This window comes from Daktulosphaira vitifoliae, unplaced genomic scaffold (assembly GCF_025091365.1).
Source record: "Daktulosphaira vitifoliae isolate Bord-2020 unplaced genomic scaffold, ASM2509136v1 Scaffold_5, whole genome shotgun sequence".
In the NCBI taxonomy this organism is placed as follows: Eukaryota; Metazoa; Arthropoda; class Insecta; order Hemiptera; family Phylloxeridae; genus Daktulosphaira; species Daktulosphaira vitifoliae.
The window spans coordinates 24,835,502-24,855,500 of record NW_026099576.1 but is presented as its reverse complement, the minus strand read 5'-3'; the positions used below and the strand labels follow the sequence as shown (position 1 = coordinate 24,855,500).

At 30.3% G+C, this 19,999-nt stretch overlaps 2 protein-coding genes across 5 annotated transcripts in view; one reads left to right on the top strand and one right to left on the bottom strand.

Moving 5' to 3' along the window:
- Nucleotides 1-15,518, top strand: part of LOC126906661 (BMP-binding endothelial regulator protein) — a 35,039-nt gene extending 19,521 nt beyond the window's left edge. Inside the window, exons 1-12 of one of the 3 annotated variants that reach the window (XR_007704306.1) lie at nucleotides 435-453; nucleotides 3,252-3,337; nucleotides 7,811-7,916; nucleotides 7,985-8,161; nucleotides 10,465-10,659; nucleotides 11,042-11,307; nucleotides 11,393-11,552; nucleotides 11,642-11,829; nucleotides 12,951-13,152; nucleotides 13,238-13,511; nucleotides 13,634-13,897; nucleotides 14,591-15,518. Coding sequence is in view for 1 of the 3 variants with exons in the window: in XM_050687365.1 (XP_050543322.1) it covers nucleotides 3,252-3,337; nucleotides 7,811-7,916; nucleotides 7,985-8,161; nucleotides 10,465-10,659; nucleotides 11,042-11,307; nucleotides 11,393-11,552; nucleotides 11,642-11,829; nucleotides 12,951-13,152; nucleotides 13,238-13,511; nucleotides 13,634-13,775 (1,796 nt within the window). In the remaining 2 variants the exon portion in view is untranslated. Of the gene's footprint in view, nucleotides 1-434; nucleotides 454-3,251; nucleotides 3,338-7,810; nucleotides 7,917-7,984; nucleotides 8,162-10,464; nucleotides 10,660-11,041; nucleotides 11,308-11,392; nucleotides 11,553-11,641; nucleotides 11,830-12,950; nucleotides 13,153-13,237; nucleotides 13,512-13,633; nucleotides 13,902-14,590 lie in introns of those variants that run through there. The other 2 variants (XR_007704305.1, XM_050687365.1) reach the window with 2 other exon arrangements.
- Nucleotides 15,519-16,819: 1,301 nt separating this feature from the next.
- LOC126907795 (heparan sulfate glucosamine 3-O-sulfotransferase 5-like) overlaps nucleotides 16,820-19,999 on the bottom strand; it is a 19,448-nt gene continuing 16,268 nt past the window's right edge. Inside the window, exon 5 of one of the 2 annotated variants that reach the window (XM_050689396.1) lies at nucleotides 16,820-19,806. In XM_050689396.1, coding sequence (XP_050545353.1) covers nucleotides 19,261-19,806 — 546 coding nt within the window. In that variant the 3' untranslated portion in view covers nucleotides 16,820-19,260. The remainder of the gene's footprint in view (nucleotides 19,807-19,999) is intronic. The other variant, XM_050689398.1, reaches the window with a different exon arrangement.

Below are 19,999 nucleotides of genomic sequence, written 5' to 3'. Positions count from 1 at the left end.
TGGGCCAAACGTTTTGGATTGCTGTGTAATCGAGGGTAATCAGGCGAATCGATTCTATGTAATGTACTAATTTCGGATAAAAAATGTTAAATAGACTCGGGAAACGGAGAGAAAAAACCTCTTCGGGGCGCAACGCTCACGATATTACACACGAGATAATCTACCTCCCGCGGTGGCGGCATCTCCCACCGTCGTTTTTTACCTCCTAATTGGATTGGAAAACGTCGAAATTCCACCTGTTCACGTGGGAGGCCGTCACTGTCCCCCTCCCGAAAAATCGGCGAACGTGCACGTTAGCGGACCCCGTTCGGCGTATTTTCTCGTTGTTCTCCAATGATTAGCGTGCGCTTTGTTTGTTCTTCTCAAAATAATAAATATAAAAATACCTACACGATTGCGCGCCGGTGGCCGTTTGTCGAGACACAAAAAAGAAACTTGGACTGGGCGGCGGAGGTAAGTACTCATTAATAACGATGCGTCCCGATTTTTCCAGTCGACGTCCCGTGTTATTATGTGTACCGCACCGGCGGTCATATAAAGTCATCGCGATGGGTTTGACATGGCGGCGGCGGCGGCGGTAGCAGCAAAAACGAATTAAGTGATAACCCCCCGAGATCGGCCATAACTGGACGCCGCGCCGCAACGTCCTAAGACCACCGCCGGAGCGACAGCCGCCCGTGTGTACCCCGCGCACCCAACCGACGACGGCTCAACAAAGGATAACAATAATAATAAAAAACGAAAATTGAAAAACACACAAACTCGAGTGAGTTTTCGTTTTTTGTGTCGCGTGATAAATGAATTATGTGCGTCGGGTTGATACACTCCGCGTGAGGTAAAACAATGGGAATTAAACGCCAACCCTTCTGCTGGTAACCACATGGGAGCCGGTCAGCTAAACCACTTGGCATTATGTTTTTATTTAAATTATTTTGTCGCAGTTCTTCCACTCGCCAGTTTATAAATCACACCAAGTAAATTTGCTGCGTTTTCAAACAATTGAGATAATCGCCTGTAGGTCATTGGTGGTCACATTATTCAGAATCAATTCGCGATGTGGGTGTGCTCGAGTCCTTATTGCCCACCAAACATGATGATACAATTATTTCAATAGTTGCGACAGTGCATAATCATTACTGGTTAAAAAGCGCTGAACAATAAAATGCAACATTCGTCGTTTCTCTGTAATTCGGACGAAGCAAATAAATGAATACATCATATGACTCGGCCATCAATTGGTATAAGTGACGTTAATTATCGAAAATATATTTTTACACTATTTCCGCGGCGTCTAAGATTTGTACTGTCAATAAAAAAAAAAAAATTAATAGAAAACGCATAAATATTATTGGCTTATGAATTATAAATAACGTTAATAGTTTATGGTAGCTATAAATTCATGTGTTGTACATTCGTGTACGGGTCGAGTTTCTTGTACGGGAAAATAAGATAATTTTTCTGACGGTTGTCCAGTATAATTTTATTTGCTATTTAAATTATATTACCTTCATAAAATATTGCTCGGAAATATGTGCACAAAAAAAAAAAAAAAAATAAAATACTATTCGATGATAGGACATACCGAATTTTTATTACAAGTTTGATAAACGATTATAGGTGCGTATACCACTGGGCGTCAAATAATATTATCCCGTCGGACGACACAACATTCGACGATTACTTGCTTAAAATTGTGTGGTAACGTAGTGAAAAAAATTTCTCGTAAATGCCCAACTCATTATCATGTGGCCTTTTCGCTATTGAATTACAGAAGCCGTTGGACCAATCGGTACATCCACTGCGCGATTACTTGCACTCCAATGGCTTTGGGCGAGAAATCATTTTTCATAAATCACTGATCACGTCAATACGCATCACGAATTCGATAAATTTCTATTTTATACGCGAATAAATCGCAAGTTTCCTTCCTAACGATCGATCCATTAAGGTAAGCCTTGAGCATTTTACATACACGGACGGCGATTGTATCCTCATCATAACCTTACCGATCTTTTAAATTTTATTACTTTTTTTTTTTGTAAAAAAAATAAAACTATACACAAGTATTCTTATGACGTCTTCCGTGTTTGATATCATTTTATTTAAATGACCATCTAATATTAACCAAATGTCGGTTAATATTGTAAACGCTTTTGTATCTATACGTTTAATGTGTAGATTAAGACAGAAGTTACTAGTTTTCCTGTTTACATATAACAGCTTTAGCATTTTTAATTTCAATATTTATATAGAATCTGACGTATACACAATATATTTATTTACGCATAAATATATTATATATGTATCGACTGTCCGGTTTAAACCGTACTTTGCTAAAACATAAGAAACAAAAGGTACGCGTTAAAAATAGGCGTACTGAATCTCAAAGGAGAATTATGAATATTCAAATGAGTATAAACTATTTTTAAGTACATTATAAAGTGTATAATATACATGTTTAATGTAATCAGTCCAAAAACTTTTTATTCCTATGCGATAATTTATCCTCTAACGACGTGCACAAACGAAATATTAAATTTTTCAACGCGCAGTGCTGTCGTTGTAGTAATTATACTTTCGTGTAATACCTCAGTGTAATTATCGATTATTTCAACATGGTTTTCTGGGCGTATTAAGTTTATAATTTTATATACATCAAAATATTACTGTAGGTTTTTTTTTTTTAATCGGCCTCGTTTGTTGCCAAGCTTCCAGCCCAGGGTGAATGAGTTAGTTACAGACGAGCCAAAATGCACATAAATAACGGTTTTTTCACTTACACTACAAGGGAAGATTGTTTGCAGATTATTAGACGTACACTGACCAGAGTTCCGAAGACTTGTGCCAGCATTTTATTGGCTGATGAGTGTATACATTTATTTTCGTTGTATACGAACTGCATGACACCGGTCGTGTGTGAAATAAAACTTCAATGCACACACACACACACACACACACCGATTTTTAACGTATGTCGTATTTTATTGCATTTATCATATAATATAGTCTCTAATAGACAACTGTGTGCATTTGCTGAAAATACATCTGCATTGTCCGTGAATCTCTGGTATTAGTGTGAACTTGTGTAATTAGTCAGACGACTAGTGATGGTAGTTTTTGTCCGCTTCATTACGCTGTTGCAGTCAGTTAATTTAGCAAAAATCACCTAGCAATAATAATGTGAAAACACAATTCATAGTTCGTAAAGTATTCAAAGCAAATATTAAAAAGTAATTTCTGTTTTTTTGCAGGCTATGCAGAAAGTTGTGTAAACGAAGGAGAGATTGTCAATGTGCTCACAATCAAGAACATGATGTGCTACACTTGCATGTGTAAAGTAAGTGTGTCCGCAATAATATTACCATTGTTTGGACTATTACGTATGCCATACATTATAATATGATTAGACATCTATTGTTGTTTGCCTGATATGTTTGAAAATAGTTTAAGTATACCATTATTATTATTATTATTATTATTATTACCACTAGCGCTACTATTTATATTCATAAAAATCAATCGTACGCCAACGGTAAACACACTAGTGTACAGTGAGTCGGTGAAAGTTCTCAGCACTTGTCTGAAAAACTGGGTTACCAACGACTACCTTGCCCAAAGCACTCGCGGATAAACAGCTTGTAACCTGCCTGGAATCCGTCTACTGTCGTCAACGCCGTCGCTTTGCCACCAGGTCGATCTCAAGCCAATATGCGCTCATTACAATTTTTATTGTTCGGTTTCAACGTAACCAATATTTGTTTACCATAGATTTATAATGGAAATATAAATTTGTATAATGCGTTTTTAAAACGTTCAATACGTTCTTTCATAGTTGGATCTGAAATTGTAACTCTTTCTGTATTCTATTTATGTTTTTAAAAACTTACGGTATAGAATATTAACGATTTTCTATGAAGTTTCTATTCCAATACATTTAAAACAGTTGTTTATCATAAAGAAAAAACTTGTCTTTATTGAAAAATATTCATAAGAAGCAATGTTAGTTAGCATTTAATAAACGACTAGCTAGACTCTTTATCAATTTATCATATTATGTTCATGTATAAATAGTAGCTACAGGTGATAAGAGACTATTTGTTTATTTTTTGTATTTTATAAATTTTAACAATTTCAATATGTTATATCTTTTCAGAATAATACAATTCTTATTAATATCTCAATAGTGTTTCCTAGGCATGAGATCCTATTTTTTTAATAATAACGCAGTTGCTTGTTTACCAAATGTGTTGTATAATTGCATTAAATCAGCAATAACAGTTCTCGTAGTATGAAACGTGTAATCATTATTATGATTTACTGATACTCAATTGAAGAATCGCATAAGCTTATTAATCACCAGATTAGTTTTCAAATGGAATTATTTACTTATTTGTTGGCTTGGTATGAAGAGCAATTGCGTTGTTGCGTATTACACAAATTAAATAATTAAAATGTAGAAAACTTCCGTCAACCAGACTCAGATACACAACACTTGTACTTGAACACACCGCTTTAAAGTGAAAGTGTTAAGTAGAATTTAAAGTCTAGACTCTTGAAATATTATACGTGTTAATTAATTGTGAATAAAAATAATAAATTAACAATTCTTATTTTCGAAGCGGAATGATCGAGAGACAATGTACCATTGAATAATTGTCGATTTATTCATGCATAGTTTAGTTATCACTTAAAATAATTTAAGGACATTTTTTAAGACTCTTAAAATTCCAAGGTTGAGACTTGAACCCGTTTAATTTTTATGAGTTTGTCGAATAAAAAAAATCATTAGAAATGTTATATTATGTATTACATATTTTTAATGTCATCTTCGAGGTTAATTATTTACTTGATTCTAAATATTTTATCTGTTTACGGTGGCACAACAAAATTAATAAAACAACAGAAATAAAATGTAAAATGTAAATATGCAAAACATCAATAAAATTGATAGCAGGGGGTTATAACTCTACTTAAAATTATATAATTTTCTACTTTTGCTTTTAATTGACAGTTGCGTCGAATACCAGTTAGACGATATAACATTCAATGCTTAATAATTAAGCATTAAAAGCTATATTTAATTTAAAACTACATATAAATTTATATGTTTCAATTTGGATCAGGTACCTAATGGTTAACGTTGTAGAATTATAATCATTTACCGATTTTCCATGTTGACTAAAAACTATTCCTTCGATTACTTTTAGTCTTTTAGTAATTCTTTCACACATTTTTTCCATAAAGAGTGAGTAGAAGACAGTAAAAAAAGTTGTAAACGTTTACCTTTTAAACCACAATTTTATAGTTTAATTATGACATGACATTCCTTAAACTTTTAGTGACTCTGATATAAAAGCTGAGGTGAGTTCAATAATATTTTAATTTAAAAATGAATTGAAGTAGACAACAAGCAGAAAAATTTGGTGTACCCGCAATCAACTAAACAATGATTAAATAATTTATTTTTGAAGTTTGAAATACCCGAGTTGAATTGAATAATTGAAACAAAATGTGGTAGATCCGTCCATGACAAGTAGTGCTTATTAATAAGTGTTTGAAAATTAGATTTAAAACTTTTTAAATAACAGTAGACCACATTGTTCAATTTAAACAAGTGATCCACGTACTATAAGCATACAAATATAATCTTCCTCGTGCAAGAAACGCCTCTTAGTAGAAATTCTTTGTTTAAAGTTTTGACATTCAATTGTTTGACATTTTACCCTTTCATATTAAGCCAGTGTCGATAACATAGTGTATAGGATATTGATCATCGTCCTTTTCTTACCCTTTGACTATGATAAATCGTCGTTATTTTCAACTCGAGTAACGATTCAAGTTACTTTCATAACAACTTTAATAATCGACGGTCATCGGTAACAATAAATTACGACGATATTTTTTCATACTGCCATCTCAATGAAAGCTATTGAGAAGTTAGATCTCTCTTAACACATTTTCTCACCTATTTAAAAATCTCTGATGCGTATTCAAAACACATGTTATAATACACTGGGTGTTATACTTGTTTTCATTTGATTGACACGCCATAAAACAAAAAAAATAAAATAAAATACTCATCAATGAAATCGAAGTAAGTTTTAAGCTTTTGGTTTAAAAAAATCGAATATAGTAGTTTGGAAATCGGAACAAATACAGATTGAATAAAAAAATGCGGGAAAATCCACACGTCGTGCCGAACGGGTTTTTGGTGATCCTATAAAAAATTTGCTCTGGCTACGCGCAGTTATTTGTATGGAACCAGTTTGAGTTAAAAAAAAAGAAAAGAAAAATAAATTATTTGTAAGCGAAATTCATCTCTCCGTCCGTGTAAATTACTTTACGTTGGTCTCAGACGTTTGTATCTCATTCTGTTGTCATCTCCGCTGAATTCATTACACGCAACCGCCGATGGTCACTACGCTCAAATTACGCTCCAGTAAAATTTATATTGCCAGCTTAACCTATATGGCTTCAATTATACACTGGCTTTCAATGGATATAAAAAACGACTAACGCACCGGCGGCGCCTGATTACTCGTGATTTATAGCACGCGCGCGTATCCCTTCACCCCTTCCACACTCGCTCTTATTACAATCGAAATAATGTTTAATTCTGGTTATTTTTCTCTATCGGTATCCAACTACGGCCGTGGAAGAGCTCGTCGGTCGCTCACGCCGTCGGTGGATCGAAATTGTTTCTTTTTCATACAAGTGTATCGTACTGCCGAGAACCGGAATTATTTCTTTATTATGCACATGCGTATGCACGAGCACGAGACCAATGCGGCTGAAAGATTAGAAGAGATAAAAAAAAAAAAAAAAAAACGTGAAATACTTAGGTAGAAAGGTGTACAGAGGAACGGAGCTACCGGAATTACGCGCGTTCGGTTTAGTGCGTGAGATGGAATAATAATAATATTTATATATTATAATAACGGCAGGTCGCTCATCAGCGCGTGCCATATTTTCCATCTCTGACATTTACGAGTAATATCAACACAGGAATCGTATGCATCACGTGCGATTGCCGGTAAATTTATGTTTTTTAAATGCATCCCAGAATCCTTTCACCGGTTAAGGTGGCGCACCGGTGTTTGCAACACTTAAGGATACCAGATAGAGTGTTTTGTTTTAGACCCAAGGTCGGCTTTGGCTTTATTTCCCCTCCTCTGAAGGATACTAAACAGTATTAATATAAAACGCAAAATATTATTGAACGTTCATTCAAACGATCGAGGAAACAAAATAATAAATGGTACGATTAATTTTGAATTACTATGTACATTATTATACTGGCTATAATGTAAATCATTCGCAATGAAAACATTGTCGTTTATATAATACGTTGTTAATTAACATGATGTTTACAAGATAGTTTTCTTGGTGCGATAGCAATAGTCCCACGCTTATTTCACTTTATAATAAATACGACACATAATATGTATCATTTTTACTGGTAACACAACAAATGAACCTTAATGATCTATTGCAAACATTAAACCATTATGGTAATTTTATGACCAATAAAGGAATCGTGCCTTTCGGCGTCCAAATATTGATTAGTTATATATGTTATAGTAGTTGTATTGAAATTTTAATCATTTTGTGCAAAGAAATGATCACGGAAATATCTATAGATCATTAAGACATACTAGCATTAGAAGATAAAAAGATCATATTGAATACAAGTTTTTTTCTTTGTAAATCTACCATTGAATTGAAATATTAAACTATTCTAATTTAAATGCAGTTAAATATAAATTCAGTTGCTAGTGTAGAGGTTTAATTTTGAATTTTGTAATTTCAGAATGGATTTGTTGAATGTGTAAAGGATCAATGTCCAGACGAACAGGGATGCTATATGTTACAAGATGTTTTTGTCGACACCAAAGGCTGTTGTCGTCGTTGTAAAGGTACTTTGACTGAAATTACACTTTGTAATATCCGTACGTTTTTGTTTATCTTGTATTTTCTTTTTTAGGGTGCATGTACAAAGGTATTCTCAGGGATAGTGGTACGGAATGGACTGATCCAGACGACCCATGTATGTTGATGTCATGTAAAGCGGGTGTAGTCACAGAGACTCGAATGCAATGTATAACACCGTGCGCTAACCCACATCCACCTAAACCGGGCACTTGTTGTCCCACTTGTCCAGGTATGTATAGAGCTAATTCAATGGTCTATTACAAAATCTCATTTCTAAAAAGACAAATTTTACGTTATCTTGAATCTTTCATAATTGGGTTTCGGTTAGAAAAATTTCAATAAAAAATAATTTAGTTTATCTGATTGGTATCATTTTGAATTTTTCCTATCACTCAAATTCCAAATAAGATTGTAGTAAAATGAAAACATCTGAAGGTTAATATTCAGTCCCTTTTGTAGTAACTCATCTCCGAAGAATATTTATTGTTATGGCGCACTTATATTAAATCACGACCCTGTGCTGATGCGCCAAGCGACTCGTGGGAAATAAGGCCGTCGGGTATTCCCTTCACTGGTGTTATGTTAAAATCAAAACTAAAACAATAACACTTATATATATATATAAAACGAAAACACAATAGATGGCCGTTTTAATATATTATTATAATGATGATGATCGTGAAGCTAAACATGGAACGGGTAAAACGAAATATTAGTAGTTGTCGAGGAGATACATAACCGAATCAAACGGATAAAAAGATGTATGGCAGGACCACCGGCAGTGAACATTGTGCGCAACATAAACATATTAAATGGTCTGTTTTGAACTCGACTACCGGTTATAAGCTGTACGCGCAGTCTATAGATTTTTAGACTATGTATTATATACTTTATAGTAACTATATTGGAATATTTTATGAGCATCTAATCAACAATAGCTATAAAAGACAAAAAATTATTGGATTGCTACTTGATAAATCGATGAGCAAAATTGTATGTCTAATTGTTACAAAATCACTTAAAAGTGCTTCGCTAGAATATAGATACAATTTTTAGTNAAAAGTGCTTCGCTAGAATAAAGATACAATTTTTAGTTACTTAAAATATGTAGGATGTAGTAAACGGGTATCTATTGTTCTCATTGTTTGTAACAATTAACATGTTTCCTTAATTACTGAATCTCTGAATAACACTAATAATTAACTGTTATACTACGAAATTAATTGAAATTGTTGAAAATAAATAATTTAAAAATAAAATGAATTTTTTCACTAAAATATTAAAGTTTTCATAACAATATTATTTTAATAATATTGTTATAATATATAACATATATATATATATATATATAATAGTATAGTCGTGTGCTTTGAGTTTTTCAACTGGTCGCAAGTATTCATTATTTTATAATATTTATCATGTATTTGTCGAGTTGAGTATTGATAGAACAATGTGAGTGTGCAGTCCATTTATGTAGTTTGTTATGAAGCTTGCATGAAGTCAGCGGAAGGTCATCAAAACCGAATAATTTTTACCTTATGGGTTTATTAGACTTTATGTATTTACGATGACGGTGAACCAATGGGCGGTACCACTGTGCCTATTATTTATTACTCAGTCTAAAACAAATAAAAGATTACGAACGCACCAGGGAGGGTAGGGAGTGGATGACCAACACAAAGATAGCCTAATGGTTGTACAAAGACTGGATACCACACACATTGAAATATGCTTCAGAGTCATCGCGTTCTCCATGGAAAACGAAGCGACGTGCGCGTGTTTAGTAGTGTGCTTGTGGCATATAAAACGGGCATTCCATCGTTCTATTGGAGTACCGCAGATGGTAGGCAAGAAGGTAATGATGGTGGTCAAGGTAGAGTCTAAAGAAACAGAATGGTTGAAGAAAAAACTCTGGGGTGCAAATTTAGTGAAGAGGATAAAGAAAGAAGACTACAAAAACGGTTCCCATCATTGTTTACTGTTGATTGTTTATCATTAAACGATGACTATCTAAGAACCCATTTTACTTTAAGACATTAATGCACCATACTAATAATATAGCGAAAATACGAGAAGTGGTGATCCTTATTTACAACCACTACTTCTAATTGATTAAAAATACTACTTCAATCACCGATTAAAAACAAAAAAATATTTTTAATGCGATTTATTAATAATTTAATCGTTAATTCGTAGTTAAATAATTTTATTTTAAGTTGTCTTTATAAATAAATAATATTTTTTAATTTAAAGTGAAATTTACTAAAAACGTCTACATTTATCTACATTATTAATACAATTTCACGGTTGTATTGATCAATCTTTTAGCTTATATTTTGTATAACTAAATATTCTAAGGAGTTTTTGACCATCATAAGGTATTATCTAATATTTGAAACACTCAAATTTTTAGTATTAACTCTCGTTCTTGATTATCCGATCAACATACTGCGTTATCCTAATAATGCGAGATGGTGTAAAATTGTTAGATATTAATCTATGCGATTGCTGTAACCGGTTTGTGTGCTATAGGTTGCCAAGTTATCGGACAAGAAGTGGCCGCATTGAGGAACGTCAGCTTATATGACGACCCATGTCTTACCTGTCACTGCGAGCAATCCGCGGCTGGTCCAACACTTACATGTTCAAAAAAGGCGTGCCCTGTGCTCCAATGTCCATCAAACAGCATGCAGATTTTACCGGGTGAATGCTGTCCTAGATGTGTGGGTAAGTGCAATCTATTTTTACACTAATGAATACCAAAACTTTCAAGACTCATGAAAGTTCGGAAAAGTTTCTCTAAGCTTATTTTTTTTTTAACTTTTTTATCGATATTTGTTAAGAGATTTGTATTGAAACATAAGTTTTATGAATTTTTTTGAGTTCGGATGTTCAATATACCTTCAAACTCGTGTCTTTGGAATGTTAGAAGATCTAATATAATTTACAAAATCAAATTTTAATTTAAACACTTAGAATTAATTAAAAATAATATTTCAATTGTGTCTCAAATATTTCACGAAGTTAAACTTGCCCGATTTCTATCAGATTTTAACTATCAATTGTAAATGCTATAAGATAAATTAATATTAATGTGGTTAAATTTTAGGTAAAAGCAGAAAGTTGATGGATCCACCAAGAGGAGCGTGCTTGTTAGGTGATAAAATTACACCCTCTGGACAAGAAACTCATCCAGATCGTTGTACACAATGTATGTGTACCAATTCAACAGTAATTTGCAAGCGAGAAACTTGTCCACCATTAGATTGTCCAGTTGAAAAACAAATTTTTTCTTCTCACAATAAATGCTGTTCACAGTGCCCTGACACTTTAGATAAAGGTGATACGTGCAAAGACAACGGAAAAATTTATTTGGTAAATATAAAGTTTTTATTCTTGATCATCTAATCGCGTATGAAAGTACATCTTTCATTATTAATATGAATTTAAATTATGACAGAATGGTGAAAGCTGGAAAGTAGATGAATGCAAATCGTGTGTTTGTGTTCGTGGACAAGTACAATGCGCCCAAGAAATTTGTCCTCCGATAACATCATCTTGTCCAGCAAATATGAAGCGTCGGACTGTCCCAGGCTCATGTTGTTCTGAATGTGTGCATAGTAAGTATTTAAGTAATTTAATTCAAATACCATACATAAATGTGGTATAATTCATAAAGCCTCAGTTACTAATATTATAATATTCTTAGTGGATGGCGTTTGCACAGTATTTGGTGACCCACATTACAGAACCTACGATGGAAAATTCTTTAGCTTCCAAGGGCCGTGCAAGTATTTGTTGAGTGCTGATTGCATTGGAAAATCGTTTAGTATTCGTGTAACTAATGACGCAAGAAGTACTAAACATTCGGCATGGACAAAAACAATATCATTGAGGGTATGTATTTTGAAAACAATTGTAATAATTATTAGTTATTTTAGCTTCGATGCGAAGCTGAAAAGGTATTGGTTTTACTAAAATGTGTTTTTTTTTTATTTTTTATTTTTTTGTGTCTGTTACCACTTTTTCTCAGCTCTCATCGAACCGATTTCTTTCAATGATACGTTAAAAGATCACAAATCGTATTTAGTCGAAGACATTACCCTCAAAAATTGAAAAAAATTCCCTCGTTCCCCGTAAATGGGGGAAACCTCCGAAAAAATTACAAATTTAAAAATGGCTAATTTTCGAAATTTTTTCAATTTTTTTTACTAAAAATTGCCGTAACTTTTTTAAAAATAAACATATCAATATAATTCTTTTTTTTTTGTAGATGCATAATGTCTTTACCTATCATTTGGTATATATTTTTTATAAATCTGACCCTTTACCTGCCCACAAAGGGGGGATTTAAAATGACAACTTTTTTTACAAAAAATTTACTTTTTCAACTTGACTTTTGAAAGTGTTCCGGAAAGTCTGACACTTTTATATATCTTAAATTAAANCACTTTTTCACAAAAAATTTAATTTTTCAACTTAAATTTTGAAAGTGTTCCGGAAAGTCTGACACTTTTATATATCTTAAATTAAAGCTAATGTAATGTACTTTATTATGAAAAAAAAAATTTCGGACTTTATTTTGTCTTCACGGTAAAAATGGCTACCAAATGCTATTATTGTGTGAAAATTGTCAATTTTATTTTTTACATTTTTAACTTTATAATGCTATAACTTATTGAAAAGTGTATTGATCAATATAATTTTTTTATGGGAAATACTATTTTTTAATAATCCCTTTTTCATTCGACATACTTTATCTTAATCAGGATATTAATAAGGAACTAGCAGTTTATGAAGCTTTTGGAATAATCCACCAATTTTTTAAAATTAAACACTATCTAAAGATTTGCATCGAAGCGTTTTTTTTTGATAATGATTTTAATCACTGTCAGATATCATTATACTTGATCCAACTATGCCACGTCACCACTGTGCTGTGTTTTTTTATCGGAGTATTCGAAATTATGCATATTTTCGATTGAAACTTTTTATTAACGTTCAATATTTATTTACAGACCGGAGGTTTAAAAGTCAATCTCGGCGAAAACAAACGAATCAAAATCAACGGTCAGAGAGTGAGTGTACCTTACAAAAGGAGCAATGAACTTACAATATCAAACATGAACGATACTGTGTTGGTGGAAACTAGAATAGGAGTTTCAATTATTTGGGACGGACGAGGTTTCCTTGAAGTTTCAGTACCATTCAGATATAAAGGTAAATACATCTATGTTCAAATTACTAAAATCAACACATAAATAATTTTTTTGACTTTTTCGTGATTTTCTTAACCGGTTATTAGGCAGTTTGTGTGGATTGTGCGGTAACTTTAATTCCGTGCCAAGGGATGACATGACCACTAAGGACGGCCAAATAGTTTTGGATCCTCAAGTGTTCGGATCGTCGTGGCGCGTTGGCGGAAAGAACGCATGTAGCCGGTCGTTGAAACCAGCGATATCACAAGCGTCCCCGTGTTCCAGGAAAGGACCTAGGATTCGAGAACGTATGTGTAAGCCTCTCCGACAACGTATGTTTGCTGCGTGTCACAAAAAGCTAAATCCAGTTAACTTTTTCAAGTAAGTGTACCTGAACAATTTTAGTTTAGCGTAATTATTCCCTTGTTAGTCATCGTATTCTATTGTCCTGTAGACAAATTTTTTGATTTGGATTTAACAAAGCTCATTAATTTCATTTGCAGGTCTTGTCTGACTGACATGTGCGAATGTCCTACCGGTAGGAAGTGTTATTGCGAGGCGATGACTGCGTACGCGCACAATTGTCGCCGCCTAGGAGTTTCACTCCCGGATTGGAGGACTATGACCGGATGCCACACATACTGACCCATACCATCTCATTTGCCTCGTGTAGAGACCACTTATTTGTTATTGCTAGTCATTGTTTTTATACATTTAAACATTTGCGGCAACATGCCGTGCACTCAATTGACCGTTTGATTGATATGGTCAGTATTATTGCAACTGTAATTTATTTGAAACGCTTAATTTTTGTTCGAACAATTATTACACTTAATTTAAATGTTTTAATGAAACGTAATGGTTAAGTTAAATCTGAGTAGAATATTTTGTACCCTTATGGACTCATAGATAAAATTACTATTTAAAGAATTAAAATATATGAAATATTTTTCTCTACTTTTTTTTTTTTAAATATAAAAATTGGATTACCATAATATAAAGCAACTTTGAAATTTAAATATAACATTGCAGTTAAATAAAAGTACTTAAAAAAAGTAGAGAAAATAATATGTCAGTGCAACTTTACCACATACTATGTCCAAGTATTTTATACTCCATTAAATTTCAATTATTTCATTGTAAATACTATATTGGACATATCTATTTTAGGTCAAAGTAGCCCCATTAAACGGTATCTTAAATGAGTTGTCCAATTGCAAAAGGACGTATGCCAAAAAAATAATTCAATTTTACACATGTTCTTTTGCAACTAGACATTTCAATTATAAGTTAAATATTTATATTTGAGAAATATACATTTTGAAAAAATTGACTTTTTAAAATGTGTACTCAAAGCCATCAATATTAATTTATGATTATATTCGAAAAACTTAACAACTGATGAAATAATCACGATTTGCTTATGCGTAAAAATAAAATTTGTATTTATTATTTTTCAGATCAAAATAAGGAATAAAAAATTGTATTGATATATTACTTTTGTCATCGTTGATCGATGATACTCTGGACGACTTTTGAAAACGGAGCAGTATTTAAGCAGCACAGCCTCATTTTGTTTTAAAACAAAACAAATTATTAGTTATATTATTTATTTATTTTGTTTTTTGTATAAATGGTTCATGACTATAGAAAACTTGCCCAGCGACCTACCCGTTTGATTGTACACGTACCTTTAGCCCTTGCTGATGTTTTTTTTAATTTATTTATAATTTACTAATTTATTTATTTTTTTTGTGTTCATCAAACGGGTCGGCCGTAGAAGTTTTATTTCCTCCTACCCAAAGTCCTCTCCAAACATAATAATATTTGTGCGTTTTATTACGATCGTAAAACAATTACCGAGTAATTTCGCAGCCCACTCATGCTGTTATGACTTTATTTATTTATTTATTATTAATAATAATATGAAGACTTTTGCGTACGCGCCTGAGAGATCCAACTCCTCACCAGGTGCGTATACGCATGACGTATGTTTTGTTCCGTTGCGTTGTCGCTTTTTGTGTGAACATTAAGCAACCCTTCGAGACAGAAAGAATAACGTTCTTTCCAAAATCGTCTGTTCATTCTAAGTAAGATTTAGTCGCGCACTGAAAAACATACCAATTGATGTGTTTTACTTTTTTGCCCGAGAAAATTAAAGATATACAAAATATTTAAAAAAGTTAGATCGTAATATAAATTTACTAAATTATTACATTATATATATACATATATAGATTTATGGATAAAAAAATTACCATTTAGAGGAAATTTATTTATGATAGAAAATAATAAGAGTATTTTAACTATTTAAGCAAAATGTGTAATATAAAATATTAATTTTTGAAATTTATGTTCCTACCTTTGTGTTTATTTATGATTATTTTAAGAAAAAAACACGTGTCATTTATATTATAATAAAAGTTATATGTAAATAAAAACAAAGTATTTTTTTTTTACACTCCACCAAAACGGAGTGTGATTATACCACATATATTTTTTTATATCAACAAATTTTTAACAAAAATAACAATAGGTATCAATACAATTTTTAATACTAGGTAATAGAAAAAATTGGGAAAAAAATCTATACACTCATAGTGACATACCAGTTATTTGGTCCGAACAATATTAAATTTAAAAATCAAACCATAAAAGAGTATAATGGTTTTTACACTTAAGTTGTTTACCCAGACACGCGTGCTACACAATTCTATTGAAGACTTCAAAAAAGAACTAAGCTTTTTAATAAATACAGAAAATGACTAAAATATGATACATAAAATTATAATAACAATCACAAATACAATAAATTGTATTATTTGGACGTAAAATAGATATTAAAAATATTAATTTCTTAAACAGAATTTACTATGATAAAACTAATTTTATTTTTCTGAGAAGAATAAGAATTATCTCCGAGAATATATTAATTATTGTTTAGAGACATGAGAAAAATTTAAATTGAATAGAATTTATATATTGTTAGTAATATCTAATATAGTATTCAAAAATGAAGATGTAAATATTTAATTAATATTTTTAAATAATACGAATTTTTATCTTTTGCATGTTAGACCAATCAAATTATAATATATAATAAAATTTCCAACGCAAAATGTTTGTTCGGAAAGTACATAAACTAATCAAATTATTAGATGTATAATTTAATATTAAACAAGAGCTACATATATATTAACTATTTATCATTTTGATAAACATTGTATCAACAAAATTAAAAAATTAGTAATCAAATATATATATATAAAAAAAGACAAAATACACAGTATTCTTATTATTAAAAAGTTTAACTGAAAAATAATATTTTTCTTCAATAAACAGACGTTTGACAAAAACGTATTAATTAGTTTAATTAAAAACATATGTAATGCATATTATGCATGTTAAAGTTAAAAGTTATATGAATGTTAAAAACTTATTGAATCAAAGATAAGTAGGATTGAATATTCTCAAAAGAGACCCATAAAGATTTTAAAGAATTATTTACAATTTTAAATTATTTAAGTATTGATTTATTTATCAAACTTTAAATTTAAAATAATCTTGAAATACTTAAGAATTTTCCAACTTATTCTTTGATTTATACAAATGTATAAATTTTATAGTTTTATATAATTAATTTTCTCAATGTTTTAGTTTTTATATACGTTGTATTAAAAACATTGTCAATAAAGTAGATATAAAGATTTTAAATATAAAATTAATCTCATCTAAATATTTCATTCACAATAAAATGATATGTATTTTTAAAAATTTTAATTTCAAATATTGATATGTTTTAGTTAAATTCATGCGTTAACAATATTACCTTAAAGTAGTTAAAATATGTTAAAAATCATTGTACACAATAGTTAAGCTTAATGTTGCCAAAAAAAATAATTAAGCAAATTGTTTTTTGGTAAAATAGAGATAACAATAAGAGAAATTCTATTCAATACCATATAATTAATGCGTAAACTTAAATAATTCAATTTAATAATAATTGTACTAACATTTCTACTTCCAAAATTTAGCTAATTTATAATCTAAAAAAAATTAAGATTTTGGAGTGTTTCAAAATATTATTTGTTTGTTTTAATGTAATTTATTATGGTTAGCTTAATAAGTGACATTATTGTTGAGATAAAAAATAAATATTCTGAGTTTGATTCCTACTGATTATTTTCTTCAAATATAAATTTTATGTTTTGTGTTTGAAAGGTAATACTAAGTGACAACAATAATAAAATGATAAACATTCTTATATTTTGTACTATTTAGGCATTAAAATAAAAAGGTACGTCAAGTGACTTCTGGTAATATTTTTCTTTTTAATATTAATTAAACTACAGAATGATCCATATATAAGCCATTTAAGTAAAAATAATTAAAAAAATTTTTTAGTAATTATTGCTTTCAAATTATTATTTATGTAGTACTTTCCATCCCTTTTACCCTTTAAGAGTGTCAATTTTGTTTTTTTACGTTAACATATATTTTGAATTTAAAAGAGTTTAAGTTTTTTTTAATAATAAATGGCGTTTGAATTTTGAATATAACTTTATGAGATTATTAAATTTAACATTTTAAAGTTTCGAATTTTTTAATTAAAATACATTTATAAAATACGAAGGATTATACTAAATGTTAGCTAATAAATTTGTTTATGATGTGTCTATTCATAGGTACACATTGTTTATTGTAAATTATGATCTTATCGACAGAAAATTAAAATGTTTAATATTTTTGAAAGAACTGTATGTTTATTCATAACCCTTCAGTTGTAACATTTTGTCTTAATACAACCTTAATATTATCACTAAACAGTTTTTTTAATAGGCAATGACCATTGTGTACCTGTGAATAGCGACGTCATGAAGAATCAATTAGCTACTTGTATTTGTAATCCCTTAAATGTTATACATGATTTTCACTTAAAAAAATGACACTTAATAATGTTCTAACTGATAAACGAATTAAGTTTAATAAAAAATTCCAACACTATAAAATAAAAATAATAATTATAAGTACATGATTCCATTAAAAAAAAATAAAATTTCAAGGGATGAACTGAAACATTTTACCTAAATACAATGTTACTTAGCTTATGATTTAAGTACAATATGTAACTATAAGTTACCAGAAATTATTCTGTGAATAATTTATTGGGTAATTATAAATTTGTATAAAAAAAATCATTTTTTTATTTTATAAAATTTTATCTAATTCTGTAGAAGTAATATGTAATTTACCATTATAAAATAAACTATTAAATGTGTTTTAAATTTAAACATAATATATGTAAATAGAAAATTTAATTATTGTAAATTATCTTATTTCAGAAATTTTATCTTTAATTATGTAATCTATTAGAATTATTAAACAAAAATTACCTAAACTAGTTGGTTTATACGACTAGGTTGGTAACGTGTCTCGTATGCCATGATAGGCAAGTACGTAGGAGGTTTGTATGATTACCACAATATTTAAAAAAACACTTTTTCAACTGTAAACTCAATCATAAATAAAAAAAACTTTTAGTTAATGGTTAATAGAAATTTAAATAAAATAGAAATTATTTGGTATAGTTTACTTGTAGTATACAAATATATAAATTATAATCTATATTGATTAAAAAAACAATGATATGTTTGATAATTTTTATGATATGTTTTAAGTACATGTAACAATTCGTATTTATTTGATATGTGTATTTTTAACATAAGAAATTTAAATTATATAAGGTGATATAGAAAATGTTTATCATGTTCATAAATCGGTTTTATATAGGTTTAGTACAACTAAATAAATAACTGCTAGATTCAAATAATTATTATTTTTAAATCAAATATATATTATAAAAAGTTGTGCGAATAACAATTTTAAAAATGAATACTTTAGAACAATATAAAATTGTAAGTTGTTAGACTGGGAAATGACATTTAAAATCCCTCAACCTAATTAAAACGACTTAAATGGCTAAATATAAAAAAAGGGCTCATTACAACTGTGTAACTCTAAGATATGTTTCGTTAAGTCATATTTAGTATAAATATGTAACTCCCTGTATGAAAATATTTGGTATGACAATGAATGATATTACAGAACACATTCATTGAACAAATCGTCATTATTTTTCAGGCCAACCAAAATCTTGACCCAACACATCGTAGAGTTTTTGATTATGTTGGCTGAAATGCTCTCTGAGTTTGGATATAACCAAGGGATGCACGTCTGGATGTTTCCTTCCCTTTGTTTCTTTTAAACATTTATCTCCTGATTGGTATCTTAAGCAATAAAACCCTTTCGTCCGGTTAAAGTAAAAGTGCTCAGCACCTATACGATGATCAAGACCCAAAAATGACTCGATACGTCTCAGTTCCGACACGGGATTGGTAATTAATCGATCGCCGTTAACAACGAATAATTGTTCCCTGGGGAACACGTCAAGCCATCTATAGATATGGTTGTGATACGTGGAAACAGAGATCGGCCGATAGTTGATATTAACTGTGCCATCTGAACGAATTACCAACTGTTCAAAAGACTTGCTGCTTTTGTTAGCCATTGGGTTGCTATGTAATTGAGTATAATCTGATATAGCTCTTATTACTGGTTCTCTAAGTATAAGCAATAGCTTGACACTAGAGTTCATTGCTTTGATCCTCTCAGGTACCTATAGAGCAAATTTTTATTTTATTAAAATTACCAATAATAATAGTTAAAATTACTAGGAAAATTGTTGTTAAGCTAAAATAGAAAAATTCATTATGCACATAAGTTACACAATATGTACCTTAGTTATACTTTGTTGTTGTAGAAAGAATTAGAAGAACGTACCAAAAAAAAAAAAAAAAAAAAAATTTTTT